The sequence below is a fragment of the Egretta garzetta genome, unplaced genomic scaffold, assembly GCF_000687185.1.
Source record: "Egretta garzetta isolate BGI_Z169 unplaced genomic scaffold, ASM68718v1 scaffold122, whole genome shotgun sequence".
Lineage (NCBI taxonomy): Eukaryota > Metazoa > Chordata > Aves > Pelecaniformes > Ardeidae > Egretta > Egretta garzetta.
In genome coordinates this window covers 400,959-417,523 of record NW_009258886.1, presented here as the reverse complement: position 1 = coordinate 417,523, position 16,565 = coordinate 400,959, and the positions used below count along the sequence as shown (strand labels likewise).

The following is a 16,565-nucleotide window of genomic DNA, read 5'->3' as shown; positions in this document are numbered from 1 at the left end:
CTGCCAGGTTCTTCTGCAAGAATATAAACAGCCAATGTTTTGACAGAAGGGCACTTCTACAGGAGTTATTTCTATAATAAATACAAGTATCCTGAAGTGCATTATTCCAAAGAGACAGACTGGACTCTCGAGTACTAAGACCTCTTTTTCACACTCTGAGATAAAGATTTAGGAAATTGTAATTTTTTTTTCCAGCGAGATGCAACCAAATTTCAAGCTTTCTACTACAATGGTCAGGTGTTCTTGCAGAGCTTGTCTATGCTTATTAGTTCAACACATGCTACAGAACTTCTCTGCTCTCTGGAATAATGATGTTAACGAAATGGAAGTCTGAATTCATCAAAGACTTGAGCACTGGAGGCATAAATTTGAACAGAGTTCATCAAACCCCAGCATTGTACTCCACAGCCGTGGAGTGGTGAGCAACACTGACAGACATATAGTACTTTTATAGCAGTCTAGAAAATAAAATGAGGAAACAGATGCTAAAAAACTAAGAAAACGAAAAGGTATTTTGGTAGATTTTTCATGATGAAGAAGAAAGTGGCTTTGTGTTCTTGTCTATTTGGCCAAACCAGGAGATATCTGCACGTTACTCCCATCTCTAAGAGGAATTAGATATCTGTAACAGATTGCAGGTTAGGTTATCAATATTAAATGCTACAGATAAAATTGGACAAGATGCTACTGTCTAATGTGGCTAGATCACTTTGACAAACACTGTTAATGTTAGACACCAAGCAGCGGAAATAGCAAAGGATGCTATGGAACACCACGGAGCAGGAAGTGAGGTCACTTTACCAGTGGTCCAAACACTATTTCACATAAAAATGATCACAGCTTTCATCCACTGCATCGATGCAGTCAAACATTGAAAAGAACAACTAAGTTCCATGTCATTTACCCAATTAACTTTTTAACTATGAATTCTGCAAGCAGACGGATCAAAGCATATTTTTCTTTCTACCACGACACTGCTTGTAAACCACCCTATGAAACTGAGTTGTTAACCTCAGCTGGAAGGTTGAGTTCTAAGGATGGTAGTACACTTCTGAGCTATTTGATGTTTGTTCACAGACAGAATAATTAAATGGCAGCTGATAAGACAGATAACTACTTCACAGAAGCAGTCCCTTGTTAAAAGGTGAGATAGGCAAGATAGCCTTTCATTTGTCAAAAGGAAACAAAAGATTTACAGCCAGCGATGTTTTTAGTGACTAATGAGAGAACAGTATTAAATATAGCGTTACCTTCGTAAGCGTGATAGTTGTAGTAGGCAAAGTGATTCCTTCTCCCTGGGGTTAGAAACACATGCAGAGGACCCAGGTGAAGGCAGCACCAGCAGGACAGATACCATGCAGAACATGCGGAAGAGGGCAGGAAAAGAAAAGACAGGAAAGGGTGAAACTGTAGCCAGACAAAACTTATTCAATTTGTAAGGATGAAGTGCATTAAACTCTTTCAACTTTAGAAACTGCATAGAATATAAAGACACCAGTACTACAAAGCTACTGAATGAAACAATCCTTATTGTTTAGAAAAGCGACAACAAGCTGTTAGAAGAAAACCATGAACAATAGGTCAGTCCCACAGGCAACGTGCAAAGGCTTAGCACACAGCGTTGCCACCTGTGGCATTTCAGATTGTTTTTCCTCTCTCCGTTAATGGATGTCTTGCTCCACTGCCCAAGCACAATGTTTTAATACTAAAGCAACTAGGCTCCACCAAGAGTAAGATCAAAGCACAAGAAAAGAAACCAGAAGTACTATTAAAAGAACCCAAGATAATAATATGCTAATCAAACCTCAGTATATAGAACACAATATAAAATACACTAAATATATTCTGTATACTGCTAATTTCACGTGGCTTTTTTTGGAGGGGGGAACCCCGCACTATTTGACTATGAATTTAACCCTTTGTTTGCAGTTCAAAGTTTTCAGTACCAATTTCCAGCCTTGCTTCCCAAAAGGTAAACAACCAGACTTCAAATTGTAAAATCCCTTGTTTGGATACCCCAGTGTACCCAAGCCACACTTAGTTGGAAAAAGAGCTGCAAATAACTAAATCACCAAAAATAAGAGTCCATATCCAAATCTTCGAACTTGAAGACAATAGAAATTAAGAGTAGAAGTTGTATGTGTTCTATCAGTTATTGTGCTATAAACAGTCAAGCTCCCCTGGCTGTTCTTAGATCATAAAATGAGTTGTAAATTACAATGCAGCCCGGAGAGTTGTAGTAATGCCAAAATAAAACCCAGCCTTGCTCGTGATTTGGAGGTTCAATATATGGCTGAAAAATGTTTAGCAAACTGATTTGATTTAAAATTTCGTGTTCTTGTCCTTCTAAAAATGTATTTTTCATGTATGGCACTGTCAAAATATATCTTACTAGGTATGCTATAGTATATTTCTGAATGTAAAACAAACCAGATTTTAGCAGTGCTTTTCTGGTGTGTCCCCCCCCCCTCAATCATAAGACGACATGTTAAACTATTTTACTTATTAGCAAGTTTTAAACCTCCAAATCCAAAGGAAATTGAAGATTGAATTTTTTTTTAGTTTCTGAAACACTTAAACCTTCATACTTTAAACCATGCTAATAGACACAAAGTCTTAGTCAATCATTTGTACCCTTTTTTTACTCCAAACATTTGCTACTAAAATTTCGATATTATACCAATATGCAGCTCTACCTCTAGATAGCTCCAATTCAGAATCTGACATCAGAACAACTGATGTGGCATTCACTTACACTGCCAACAGACTTTCTTGTGCTTCCAATTAAAGTCTTATTTTCAGAAAAACCTAAATGACTATGTAATACTGTATTTTAAGATTATTAGATAACCAGAATTCTTACCTGGGCTTAATTCTACCAGGTATGGTAGTTTCTCAGGAGGAAGGCAAGAGCCATAGCCAGACCCGTCAACTCTTTCCTTCCCCTTTAATGGCTTTCCATCAATTATTTTCTTGGATTTCTTTGGGACATAATCAGGAGGCCGCCTTTTCAACTGAAAGACCAGTATTCCTAAAACACAATATTGTACATCCTTTGAGTCTCACTATCAGTGAACAAGCACACATCCAGCATGTATTAATTTGTAAGTGTTCCACAAGATTACTTTCAGCTTACTAAGTTCCTGACCCTTCTTTATGTAGGTATTTTTAAGTTAAAACTATTTAAAAGATTCATAGCATATAATAGCATACTTCTCTACCGTGGATAATTTAGAAACTTTAGGATAAAATGTAAAACCCTTCTACAGTCTAAAGATTTATTACTATAAACAGTGCTGAATGAAAGAGTAAATAATTCTAAAAGCAACAACACCCAAGGCACAAAAATCTCTTAAAGGTTTTTAGACATACCTTTATCACTAGGCCACTCCCTGAATATCTGCAGTGGACACTCATCATCATCAAGAATAGTTTCTTTAGCACCTTTATCATCAGAGTGCTGAGCACCAGGAGGCAGCATGACCTAGAAAAGAACCATTATCCGTTGTCAGAGCTGTTAGCGGACAGTTAGAACAGAGGATTCAGGGGTATAACTTCTGACTTTTTTTTGTTTGTTTATAACAAGGGATAAAGCAAAAGAATTCAGTAACTTGAAATGCATTTTTCTTTTCAAGACTTTTTCTAACTCTCTCTCTCTCACCTCTTGTTACAGTTAAATCACAGTTCCCAGAACACCAGATACATTTAAAAAGCAAACGAAAGCAAGTTACACTTAAAGAAGACAAGACCATCTTCCAGCAAACAAAATTATTCCAATTTCTCAACAACCAAGGGGGAAAAAAAAAAATAAATATCTGTGCAGGTGATAGTTAAAAATCAAAACTGAAGTGTCCTTTTTTATCTCAAACACTGGCATCAGCCCTTTGTTTTGCTAATGCCATTCCACTAACACAACATGCAAGTACCTTTAGAAATGGCAAGACAAGCTGGCAAAGAGAATGCTGTGATACCTCCTGCATCCTTGGCTTACCCAACCTTTACTGGGTCTACACAGAGACTGAAGACATGACTGGAGCATTTCATGCAATTGCTTCGTGCTGCCTAGCTGTAAGGAAGAACCACAACGAAGTATACTTTGGGAACAGAACCACAGACTGTTCATACCTTTTACAGCTACATCTGCACGAGGTAGAGGAAGGGGGAAACCTTGATTCCTGAGTTCTGACTCTAAAGGAGAGACAGCCTGTGATTTCATGCACGTTTGCATTACTGCTCCCCACAGCAATTGAGCATAAAAACCAATGATAGGCAGTACCACAGTGAGTGAGTACCTTCTAGGTTAAAGATAGATCTTTCAAAGCTGAATAAAAAAAGTAAAATACATTTTACTCCCTCATTTGTGATCCTAACAAGGTTATTTAAATTCATAGAAAGGTCTATTTTATACAAACTACCCAAAATTATTCCCGTCTCTGAACCCTGACCCAGGTAACACCTTCGGAAGCAATGCAGCTAGGGGCTACTGTGCCCCGCTATGGTGCAGCCCTCAAGAGGCTTTCCACTCTTCTTTGTCACCTCCTCTCCACACCCATTTCAGCCTTAGCTAAGTTCTCACAGATCCACCTCAAACATCCTTTCATCTTCTTCCAAGGAGGAAACAAGTGCATTTAAGATCAAAAGTATGTAATTGAGTCATTGGCTTTTCCCTAAAACATTTTCTATGCAAAACCTGGCTAAACATAGGACTGATTAAATTATCTTTAATCAGATTTTCAAATATTCAAGATATTATAAACCAAGGAAAACATGAACATGCATAAACCAAAGGGAAACAGGAGCACAGCTACACTCAAATCTTATCTTGCCAAACCACTCTTTTCTACTTCACATTTCAGATTTTAAAATCAATTATACCTACGGGATAATTTTGGTTAGCTAATTAAAGTAACACGGTGTTTCAAGCCTTATTCAACAAGCAACAACTTTTAAAATTCCAAAGCCCTCAAGACAGAAGGTAACTAGGTACAACACAAGAACTACATGCTACAGCCTATGTACTGGGGGCTGACCAATACTGGACTGGGGAGCAACCAAAGAAAACCCAAGTGCAGTGAAGGCAGAAGACAGATGAGATATAAATACATAGCTGCTACTACTTGACCCTGGTATTACTTCTGCCTTGGAACCTGGATGAGCATCTGTACTTGGCGTCGGGCTTAACGGCAGCAATGGTAAACTAGGCCAGTTAGAGAAGGGGGGTCACAAAAGCACTAATCCCCTCCTCCTCCCAGCCAGTTACCCTTCCTCTTGTCTCTCAGGAAGCGTGAGTTTTTCTCACTGAAAAAAAAGCATGACCTAACCTGCGGAAAGACACAAACCACCACTTCTGAGCTTATGCAGGCCAGGAGGCTTCTAACCATGATGATGCCATTTTAGAACATCTCACTTTTAGGTGAGCACTGCCTCAGTGTCACCCACAAAGCTGAAATTCCTACATTTTAGAATTACAGAAAAACATAGGAAGACGTTTATATTATGACTGGGTTTTGGCTTATGGGTAGAGATTTGCTTTCATTTTGAAAATTACAAGATGCAGTTAAATATCCTTTCATGAATTTGAATCCATACAGACTGCTGAGATCAGGCACAGACATCTCCCTGATTTCTGCAACAGCGTAGGAAATGGAGATGGGTAAAACCAGCTTAAAATCACAAGTCTTGGAAGCAGGTTGTCAGCTGACAACCTACAAACTGAAATTAATTCATAACAGATAATTAGGAAGCATATACTCTGCTTCCTCATAATTGCATTCATGAGCATATACAAATTATCATAAAGTCACTCCAATCTATATTTATTCATTTGAAATGCAGTGAAACATGCAGAAATTACAAGCTGATAAATGTAAATGAGGTCCATAGCAACTTAGGACTTAAATTCCAAGGCATTTGCTGGGATAAACAAGTAAGAAAAGATAATGCTCAATACTTAAGCCCCCTGTGGTAAGTAATAGCTACAGATCAAGTTATCAGATCTATCCTTAGCAAAAGTTTCACACAAAAAAACCATGCAATAATAGGTCTTCAATATGTTCTTTTGTCATTTTAATGTTTTTTTTAAATAAAATCCTCATATCTACTATATGTTTTACTATATCTGCTTATTCAAATGAATTAAACCCTAATTTTCCTTACAAGTTGGGAATATAGGCTCTGCACGTGCCCCTGAAAAAAAAACAAAAACAAAAACAAAAACAATGGGACTTCCTAAAAAATATTTAATGCCTCATGTCTATAATGTTACTTCTTAAAAAAAAAAAACACACACAAAAAACAAAACCAGAAAAAAAAAAAAACCAGACCAAAAACCCCCCAAACCCACAAACAAAAACTACTCACCATGAACTGCATGTTTTTCCTTGACATTACAAGAAGTTATTTATGCCTTATCCTCGAGTAAAAAAAATACTCTTATATACATGCTAAAACAAAAGTCTAATCAAGAATCTACTTTTAAGAGTTAACTGGTTTGTTGCATGCCTAAAGTCTTATGCCCTAAGTGAATATGCAGAGGTAGCTTGGAATACTGTCTAATTAATTTGACATCTTGAGAGATGTGCAGTGAACCCCGTATTATTCAGGGAAACTCAAACTGAAAACAAACAAAACATATGTTGGAACAAACTTGCATTTACTTCATTACAGAGAAAAGCACTTTAGAAGTGGGCATAAAGGTACAGCCCAATACACTGCAAACCAGGGTTTGAAATCAAGCAACTACCAGGAAACTCCCATTTACAATAAGAGTTGTCAATGGTAAGTGTTAAGGGAAAAGAAAAAAAATAAAAATCTTACAATGTTCTTCTTTCAACTGAAACTTCAGAAGTGAGTGAACTTTATTACAGCTACTTATGCAGCCTTAAAAAGGTCTTGTCACAGAACTTTAAATGAATCTTAATAGTTAAGTAAATGTCTTCTCTGAAGACACTTCACCTGCCACCCAAATAGAACAAAACATTTAAAAATCCCAACCAATAAAAAACTGAAGTTATATGTTCCACTGTACACTGTTTTAAACCCAACAGAAAATAACGTATAACACATATGCAGGACAGATTTGCCCTCCATAGAACACTGTGAAATGTCAGAACAACAGGGGAAAAATCCCAACAAGGGTAAAGAACAGCTGTGAGACTTCAGTGTAAAGGAGTACCAATGGCCATGACACCTATTTAGCACTGTATTTGTGAGTTTCCAAAAAAGAAAACAGTAATTACAGGCACATCAAGCTAAAGGTACAGTATTTTATTAAAATATTTGGCCAAAAGGAGATTTTAGAGTTAGGTTAAAAAACCTCAACTTTATTAAAAAAGGCCAAGTAAATTTCAGCCAACTACAATGAATTATGGCGAACAAAACAGTAAGGTCTTCTACACTTAAATGTATTAAAAAAAGATCTGCTATGAATCAATAAAGACCACTCACGTATTTCAAATGTAAACATAAGCATACAACTTATGTCAGTATAGAAACTTACTATATCAAGATGTGTTGCTCAGAAAAGACAAAATATTTTCCAGAAGTGCTTTCCAGAAAACTAATTTAAATCAATTTGCTTCACAGCAAAGACTTCGCTAATCTTTCCCGAGATCAAAGCAACATTCCTCAGACTATTTTCTACACTAAACATCCCCACACAAGATCAGAGAACAAGGGGAAGTGAGAGAGAACACCACCACCACAACAGTGACTTGCAATAGTTTCCCTGGTAAGTGTTCAATCAGTTCAAGAAATTCCCCAAGATATAAACGTTTCATAATACATCATAATACTCTCTGACTCTGAACTAAACAGACTGATGCAAAACGATCTTCCACATTCAGTCACAATGTCTCTGCTGTAGCCCACAATTCTCTCAAACCAGCAGAAAAACGAGCGTGTCAAGTCAGCACCCTATTTCATAAGATCAATGACTGAGAATCACAAATTTCATTTATAGAACCCACAATATGAAGATAATTGTCATTTTTAAACTACGTGTAGAAAATACTTGGCAGACAAAACTGAGAATCAATTTTTATTATGCTGTGTCATAAAAAAACCCCAACCCTATTACTTACAAAATTATTCCCCTCTATAATAAAAACCTATGTAAAATTTTACTGAAGTAAAATTAACTTTCACAGTTGGGACCCCAATGCCAGGTTAATGAAGACAAGGACAAAATGCCCAGAACTTCATTAAAAATATGTCTAGAATGAAGACAAAACTGTTGAAACAATAACAAACTAAGATTAGTTCAGTGTTATGAAACTATAAAAGCACTACGCCACACAGTTTCCTTATTACTAATTAGAACAACATTGGAGCAACATGTCAATTCCCAGCTAATTATACCACTAGAGGCTGTAAGCGCAGCAAAAGTAGACACTCAGGTTACTCAAAGACACCATAAAAACCAAATCAGAAAGCAACTTTAAGACCAAAGATATACCCACATCCTTTAGAGCAGCTAGAAAGTGTGGGGAATAGCAAATAGTGTAAGCTTCCTAACTGTTTTCCAGTGACGCTTTAAGCGCTGGAGAAGGAGCAGGGGAGGGAGCACAATATGGTGAGACACAAACATTTTTCCCTCTTTTCATCATTTTAAGGAGCAATAAATGCAAGTTTATTAAACAAGTAATAGCTAGAAGTGTAATCAAAAGATTGGGCTCAAAACAAGGATCAAATGTTTTCAAGTCTCACTATCTCCTTCAGAAGATGATACAGACAGACATTTGTAACCTTTAATCAGTACTGCCCATAGGACACTTTGATAAAGCCGTACCTCTTAAGAAACAGCAATTCCATACAATTCACTTAGAACTCCTAAAATAATTACATTCTGAAAATAAGCATAAGTTTCAGTTCAGCGTTTAAACTTTCCTGATGTGTAATGAGGGTGAGCCACCACTGAAAGGCATAAGGGAACAGCACATAACATGTACCTTTTATAGTGGGCTTTGCACTCAGCACTTTTGCCTCTGAGCCGACAATCTTAGTTCAGGGGAATTGTTTTGTGCGCAAACAGCACAAATTTAGGCATCCGCAGGATTAACTATTAGTTTACACATCTGCGAACCATAAGGACACTTATTTGTGTGGCATATTTTAGGCATAAAACCACAGTGCCAAATACAGAAAAATGTTACTTTCATTATTAATGTTTATCTGTGTAGGAAGTAATAATTTAGTAAGATTAGTAGATTTAGGTTTTAAAAACAAAAAACCTGGCAAATCACTTCAGAATTCCTGAGGCTGTTAAAAAAAAAAAAAAAAGTCAGAAAGTTAGTCACAGAACTACCAGAGTCTTTCCATTTAGTTTTAAAGCTACTGCAAGGAACAAAATCAAATATGAAGCGTGAGACTACTGTGATTTAGTAACTTCACTTACACGAGCAATACAGTAATCCTTGGGATTTTCCTTCTCCAGACCGTATTTTTCCAGTGCTTCAATAACTGCAAAGTCTGCAGTATCCGTGGTGGACAGCAGGATTGTCTTGTACGGTATATTTGGTTTTAAACTGTCTGCATAAATTCTCAGTGTCCCACCTTGGAAACAAAATTTAATTAACAATGCTACCAGAGAATAAAAATACAGACATGCAGCCATTTATTATATTTCTAACAGAACATAATAACAAAGCCATTCAGAAATCATTTCGTCAATCCACTAATACAAGAAAAGTTACATAACATCCCTGAAAGAAATTTGTCTCTGCCACTGGTAAAAGACTCCACTGATGCTAATTTCTTAATGCCGATTTCCTAATTTCTCTAAGGAAGTCTTTTCCCCAGTGCTTCACCACTCTTAATATTACCTGAAGTTAAAATGAACATTGACAACTGGATGAAGAACTGACCTATCCCATCTTGACAGTAAGTTTGTGCTGACCTTCAAGAATTTCCTCTCTCTTTAAAAACCCCATTTCAGGTTTCCCTCAGGTGATTTTTTTTCTACACCTCTAACTCCTTCTTCACTACTCTTCCATGGACAGAATATATTATTCCAGGTTTTATCAGTACTAACATTGCTTCATTTGTTCATTTAACGATGATCTTCATACAAACACTGTTGTTGTATCCCCACCCCCAAGAATGTGAAATACTGGATCACTGATATTCATGAGATCTACCACAACCCTTTCTGCAGACCTGAAAAATTACTCCTTGCCATCCTGCATTTGTGCTACTGATTGCATTTTTACATTCAGGTCATTCAGCTTGTTCTTAGTGAAATGAATGACATTTATTTCAGAAGACTTCCTCAGTCTGTCAGTTTAATAAGTCCTTCCTTCTTTCCCAGTTTAGCACTTCTAACAAGATCAATGAGCATATTCTCTCCCATCAATTTGCCCATCGCTGAAAGCTTTGACTTGCACTTGTCACAAAACACGCTCCTGTGGAATCTTACCTCTACAAATCCTTCATTCAGTTACATCATAGATTAATCAGCCATGAAGTACAAAAAACATTGACTTAACTTCTGCTTTCTCCAAACTTACAGGAGTTGCTGGCCATAAACACACTCTCTCAGTAAACAGTTTACTGTTTACAACTTAACCAGAAGAAATCTAAGTACCTGAGTCTGGTCTGCCATCAGAACTGCGGAATTCCTGCATTCTCTTCTCTAGTTTTTGCTGCCGACGCCGTTTCATAACCACCTCAGGATTGGATATTGTGCGAGTGAAGCTGGTTTCAGGCATATCTTTGTAAACCTCAGCTGCAAGGCGAGAATTCTCACTGCCAAGTTAGTTTAAATAAAAAGAAAAGATTGTTATTAATAGCTTAAAATACATGTATACTCATTGCTTCATGAAGGATAAAAGGCAAGTAGAATCCATACACACAGGAGAACAATTAAATTATTGTAAGATGGCTTCTACATGAATTTCACTTTGCTTTTCACTGTCTGTGTACCCATGCTCACCTGAAAAAGACTACAACCAATTTAAGTACTGATGGTTCTAGTTTTCAAATTTAAAAAGGGCCTTCTACCTCTTTGGGGGAAAAAAAAAAAAAAGGCATTAAAGAAACTTTACATTATACCCCTAACTTTATTTCTGATTTACAATATCGCAAATCATGTGGAAACAGAGTTAGCATGTGCTTGCAGCTCATGCTTTTTCTTTTGCTGATGCACTTAAATACAATTCTATTTTAATTTAAGAAAAATTAAGATCAAGCTAAGTACCAGCACAGAATATTGGAAAGATCATGCATGACATTGTAAACATATCCATGCATAGCTGTACTACACATCTGAAAAATAATCATGAACTCAAAAAAAGAAAAATGCATTAAAAAAAAAAAAAAAATCAAGCTGAGCAGCTAAATCCTCTATTATGTCAATGAGTCAACTAATTTCTTTCATCTCTGAGAATCTGTTATCAACTAATAAGTTTTCATGATTCATTTTCTTCCTGGGTATGTTAAAAATCCACCATTAATGATTTTTTTTTCTGGTATATTACCTATGAAACGTACAGAATCTGGTAGAGAGACAAAGTTTCAATTAATGTAGAGCTTTCTCAGCTTTTTAGTTCTACATACAGTTATTCCTGCCTGACTCTTGCGCTCCAGTTTTCTGTACAAGGATTAATGTACATCCTGCCCTGTCTCAATGAATAAGACACAGCAGATTCGGAAGCAAGAGCTGAAGAACCTATAAGACTGGCTACCAAAATACATCTCAGAGAATAACAAACCAATAGTCAGGTGGTAAATCAAATGCAAACACCTACACACACTATTTTTTCTGGCAAAAGACAGAACAATCAAACATAGGGAGAGGAATAAACCTACTCTAGAGTAAATGCTCAAAAATAAACACAGTGGGGAAAGTCCATGTCACCAAGCATGTGTCTATTTCTGTACAAGACAAAGAGGTGGAAAAAAGCTTATTTAATGGTTTAAAAACAAACCTTGAGGCAAAATGTACATATAAACCACAGAAATTACCATCACGTATTCTCCTTTATGATGATATTGCACATGTGTCAACTACTTACTTTTGAAAGAAGCAACAACTTAATTGGTAGAGAGGGGGAATCCTTTACAGTAAGATATAGGTTAAATGAACAGATCAAAGTTTAAAACACTTACATATCATCCCCATGAAGAAGTCTATCATCTTTATCTGATGCCTGTCGCAATGCCTCTTTTTCACGCCTCTTTTTTTCTTTTTTTTCTTTTTTTGAGAGAGTTCGTTTGAAATTCTGAATTACTCCCTCTTTCTCTTGTTTTTCAGGGCCATTACTCTGAGCCTTCTGAAATAAATGAGTTTAAAACAACTTCCATCATTTTTAGACCAATGAAAAGTTAGTATTGGTTTTAACTTTCCAGATAAATCTGATTAAGACACAGTATCACTAACACAGAAACAATACTCCAGGCAACAATACTGCATTACACAGGGATGGGACTAATAGTCTCCAGAATAACATAGAAGGCAAAAATAATTTCATATTCCAAATCAGGTATGAACCGATTAAGCACCTTGTACTCAAGAAAGCGAAAAAGCAGCAGAATTTTACTTGAATAATGCCTATTATCTACTTGGCCTCAAAGATTTAACTGAAGGCTGAAAAAACAAATTTCTGCCTCCCAGTAAAAATACTTCACAAAACAACACTGTACTTAATCTGTTTTAAAGACAACCATGTTGGAGCATCAGATGAGAATAAACTGCAGAAAGAAAAACATTATAGAGGGCATTTCCCCTATGGTGCATTTTTCCTGAGTTGTCCTTCCAGTGTTCTCAAATTCCTGCTCCTTGCATACATAAGATACCTGTAATCCTAGGCTCATTTGCCTTCTGTAGAGAAAATAATAGAAGATGAGAGGCAGAAGGTGCAGGGTTTTTTGCTTCTATCAGGAAGTGAAGAACACAGAGAAGGAACATTGAAGATTACTTAATTCAGTGAATAGGAATAGCAAGTCTGGCAGATGTAGTGCAAGACACCATTAATTTTCTCTCCCCACCTCTAACATGGATGTATCCTGTAGTCAAAAGCGTAGTTTAAGAATAGCTCATGTACTGGTACCCAAAGCACCTTTAAAATTAACAAGCTGTAACTCCAAGAGCAAAAGAAATTTAGTGCTCAGCCAAAGATGAAAAACTTGTCTGAAAATAGCCCACACCGAACAGCATGTTTTCCATAGCTATAAACATCAAAGTTAGATATAATATATATAATTATATGACTTCAGGAACCAAAGTCAGATCCAATTTAATGTTTAAATTACTAATACAAAAGTATGGCTGATGCTCACATGTCCCCCATTTGGAAGGATAAAAAGGAAAGACCTCCCCAAAAGGAAACAGCCTCCCATCAGTTTTGTTAAGAAGAAGAATTTTTAGTTAACTCCCTCTGGCATCCCTCTTTGAAGGCTCTGCAAGAGGTACGATTACCTTCTAGGTGTTTGGCATCATATACTATTTGAGGAAATTTTTAATCCATCATACTAAAACAAATGAAGTTCTAAGTTCTCGGGGCATTACATGCTCCAGTACTAGACAGCTACATGGATCAAAGCACCACAAGCCACCAGAAAGACCACAAAAATGTTGTGTTGAGACGACGCATTTTAAGTATTTAAAAAGACTTGCTCCAGATGTCAAAGGTCAGCAGCAGTTGTTTTCAGGAATTAGAGAAGTAGAAATTATGTTTTGCTATATAAGCAAGTCCCACACATTTCAAAACTGCTGTTACTACTAGCATACTCCTAAAAGACTCACCTTTGGAGGAAGGGTATCATTTTCATTCTTCAGAACAAATCTTCCCTCTCGATCATCTTTGTTCCAGTTTAATTGTACAACAAGAGGCTTCTCATCTACATCTAATCTTCTTTCTTCTTCAAAAAAATGAAAAGTAGGAACAGTTATTTGGCACCTCAAGAGCAAAGATACTTAGAAACAAGTCGTGCTCTTAAAAAAAACAAACAAACAACAGAAAAAAAACCACCCCAAAAAAAACCCAACCAAAAAAACCAAAACCAAACAGGTTTGCTGAGCAGTACACACCAGTTGGTCTTTCCCTGTTAAGTATAGGGACAGAAAGCCTGGGAAGGTAGAAATGTGCATCCCCTTCCCAGCAACCAGCGTTAAGTGTATTCCCTCTATCTACATAAGCTAAAGTTCCACATAAAGTAGTCTTGCATACCTCCTTTGTCAGAACTGAAGTCTGGGAACACAAGATTATCACTCAGGAGGAGAAGCTACATCTACAGTTACATGTTTCAAACTTCATAACTTCAGGAGACTTCCAAATGGTCATTTCCCTTATTTTAAATTTAACCAGTCAGAACTACTAGTCTGTAAACATTGCACAAAAATAAACCAGCTTATGAAGTAAAAAAAAAATAAAATCTGTTATGCATAAATACTAGACAAATCTTCATTTAGTGTATTGTATCTATTTTGAGTATATTAAAAAAAATCTGAGCGGTTAAAAAAATTAGTTTTTCCATCTGATCTCCCTTCTAGAAGTAGGAGACAGTACACATGCATAGCAAGACAGTGATGTCTTTGCAGTTACATTTTATTTAATGAGAAACACTCCTATTGAATGAGGTGCCTCTCATGAGCCACGTTTTAAACATCAGGAACTTGCTCTGCAAAGGAAACCATTTCATTTTGACTACAGGTACAGTGCTAACAGATTTTTAAAGAAACCTAAAGCAGAAAACACACATGCTTATAACAGTGATGACACATGCACTTTTCCCTAATTCCATGCAATTCACATCAAGTCATCATTTGTAGACCATGAAGAGTGACACAATCTCAATATATTTCCATTCTCTATCTCAAGTGAAATTATTTCCAGTCTTTCAAAAGCAGAATTTAAAGTAGCTAAACCACTTGTGCAAGCTTCCCAAACACAAAAAAGAAAAAGCATGACAAAAAGCTAGTTTCTCCTATTCGTGTCTCCACCAACGCCACAAACATTACTGCCACCCCCTGGGGTGGGGGGACACAAATGTTAGCAGCATCAGAAGGCTATTTAGATATCTAAGTTCTTCACAGGTAACATGAAAGGATCTGTTTAAGAAACACAGTGGCTTCAAACAATAGTGTTGAACTTCCCCCAGTTTAGCAGTAACACGCAGTACAAGGCTACCTATCAAAGACTGACAACATCGAAGAACTGAGGATGTACTCTTAAGTGCTCCAATTTAATGCTCCTGATCTCCCATTATAAGTTCAGTCTTTACCTACTAGTCCTAAAAATAGCAACTCTCACACAAACGTCAACAAATTAACAGGATGTAAAGTAGAGCATTTAATAGATCATAATCGCAACTTACAGAAACTGTAGGCCTGATATGCATACTTAGATTTTGAAATACCACTCCCCACGTAACAATTAGTAGCAATGTACTTAGGAACTAAAAACTCTTACACGGTGCAGCAGCTGGGGGCAAACCTGAAGATATTTTGGGTGGGGCTGGATAGGAAGTTGGTGTGGATGCAGGGAAGATTTCGTGGATAAATACTAACCTCCGCTGACATGCACCTCGTAAAGCGAGTACTTAGGGGATGACAACATTCGCATGTCTGGTCGAAACTTCTCTGCAAGAGTTTCTATCACATCTTGAGTTGTGGCAGTACTAGAGACACGGATACATTTTGTTGCAAAATTTCCAGCTGCTTTGTCTTGAAAGTAGAATCTCATTACTCCATGAAACTCCAGATCCTGTAAAGATATAAAAATACAAATCTGAGTGCTGGCTAACAGTTATAAGGTTCAGAGTTCTTTTACTATTTATTAGTTACATATGTATCGTGAAAATACAAGACATTCAAATATCGCACTGGTTTTCAAAATTTTGAGGACAGTAGAATTTACTTACTAGGATACCATAAACTCGAAAAAACAAGAATGTTCTGTAAAAAGAAATCAAGTACTCTACATTACTGGAAATATTCAAATTTACAGTTACTGTCAGGTTTACCTGAAGGAGAATTAATAAAGATTTTTTTCTTTTAAACCCAGAAACGCATCTTGAGACTGATCTTAATATATTTTATTACCCAGGGCAGGCCCCTATATCCCACGTCTGTAAGAGTGCAAGCTAAATATGCTGGAGGAACAGCAATGTGTCCCAAAGAGAACAGCTTTCTGTCACAGCAGTCCTAAGCATTATCTTTTCTCTCCCCTTTCCCCTCCTTCATGCATTCCTCTCTCTTTTGTTGGCATCTGTTTGTCTCAGAAACAGCCCATTCAGGAAGCTAAATAATTTGATTTCCTTGTTTTATGTTATATTTTCAGAAAGGTTAGTCTTTGGTACAGGTCCCTAAACACTCTGGGAAGGAAGAAAAGCTCCAGTACCAACACATGGTGAAAGGGAGGGAAGAAAGGGACTGTTACTATTAACCATGAGGCTACACCACAGCCGCAACATCAATCTATTCAAAATATCGTAAATTCACATCCTCAAATATTTTCCTTAGCCATCAGAGTCCTGTCCTCCTCTCCAGCCTACCAAACTGCAGGAGGATGCTGGCTGCTCATGCGACTCCGTTACTGGTCCAAACTCCAAATCATATTTTAGTTCCC

At 36.8% G+C, this 16,565-nt stretch overlaps 1 protein-coding gene across 3 annotated transcripts in view; it reads right to left on the bottom strand.

Annotated features, from left to right (window-relative positions):
- Positions 1–15,695, bottom strand: part of AFDN (afadin, adherens junction formation factor) — a 91,320-nt gene extending 75,625 nt beyond the window's left edge. The window contains exons 1-8 of one of the 3 annotated variants that reach the window (XM_035889635.1): positions 15,506–15,695; positions 13,742–13,854; positions 12,106–12,269; positions 10,583–10,743; positions 9,395–9,552; positions 3,373–3,484; positions 2,864–3,031; positions 1,251–1,295 (exon numbers count right to left, since the gene is read on the bottom strand). In XM_035889635.1, the coding sequence (XP_035745528.1) occupies positions 1,251–1,295; positions 2,864–3,031; positions 3,373–3,484; positions 9,395–9,552; positions 10,583–10,743; positions 12,106–12,269; positions 13,742–13,854; positions 15,506–15,680 (1,096 nt within the window). In that variant the 5' untranslated portion in view covers positions 15,681–15,695. Of the gene's footprint in view, positions 1–1,250; positions 1,296–2,863; positions 3,032–3,372; positions 3,485–9,394; positions 9,553–10,582; positions 10,744–12,105; positions 12,270–13,741; positions 13,858–15,505 lie in introns of all 3 variants that reach the window. The other 2 variants (XM_009633988.2, XM_009633989.2) reach the window with 2 other exon arrangements.
- Between the last annotated feature and the right edge of the window lie 870 nt (positions 15,696–16,565).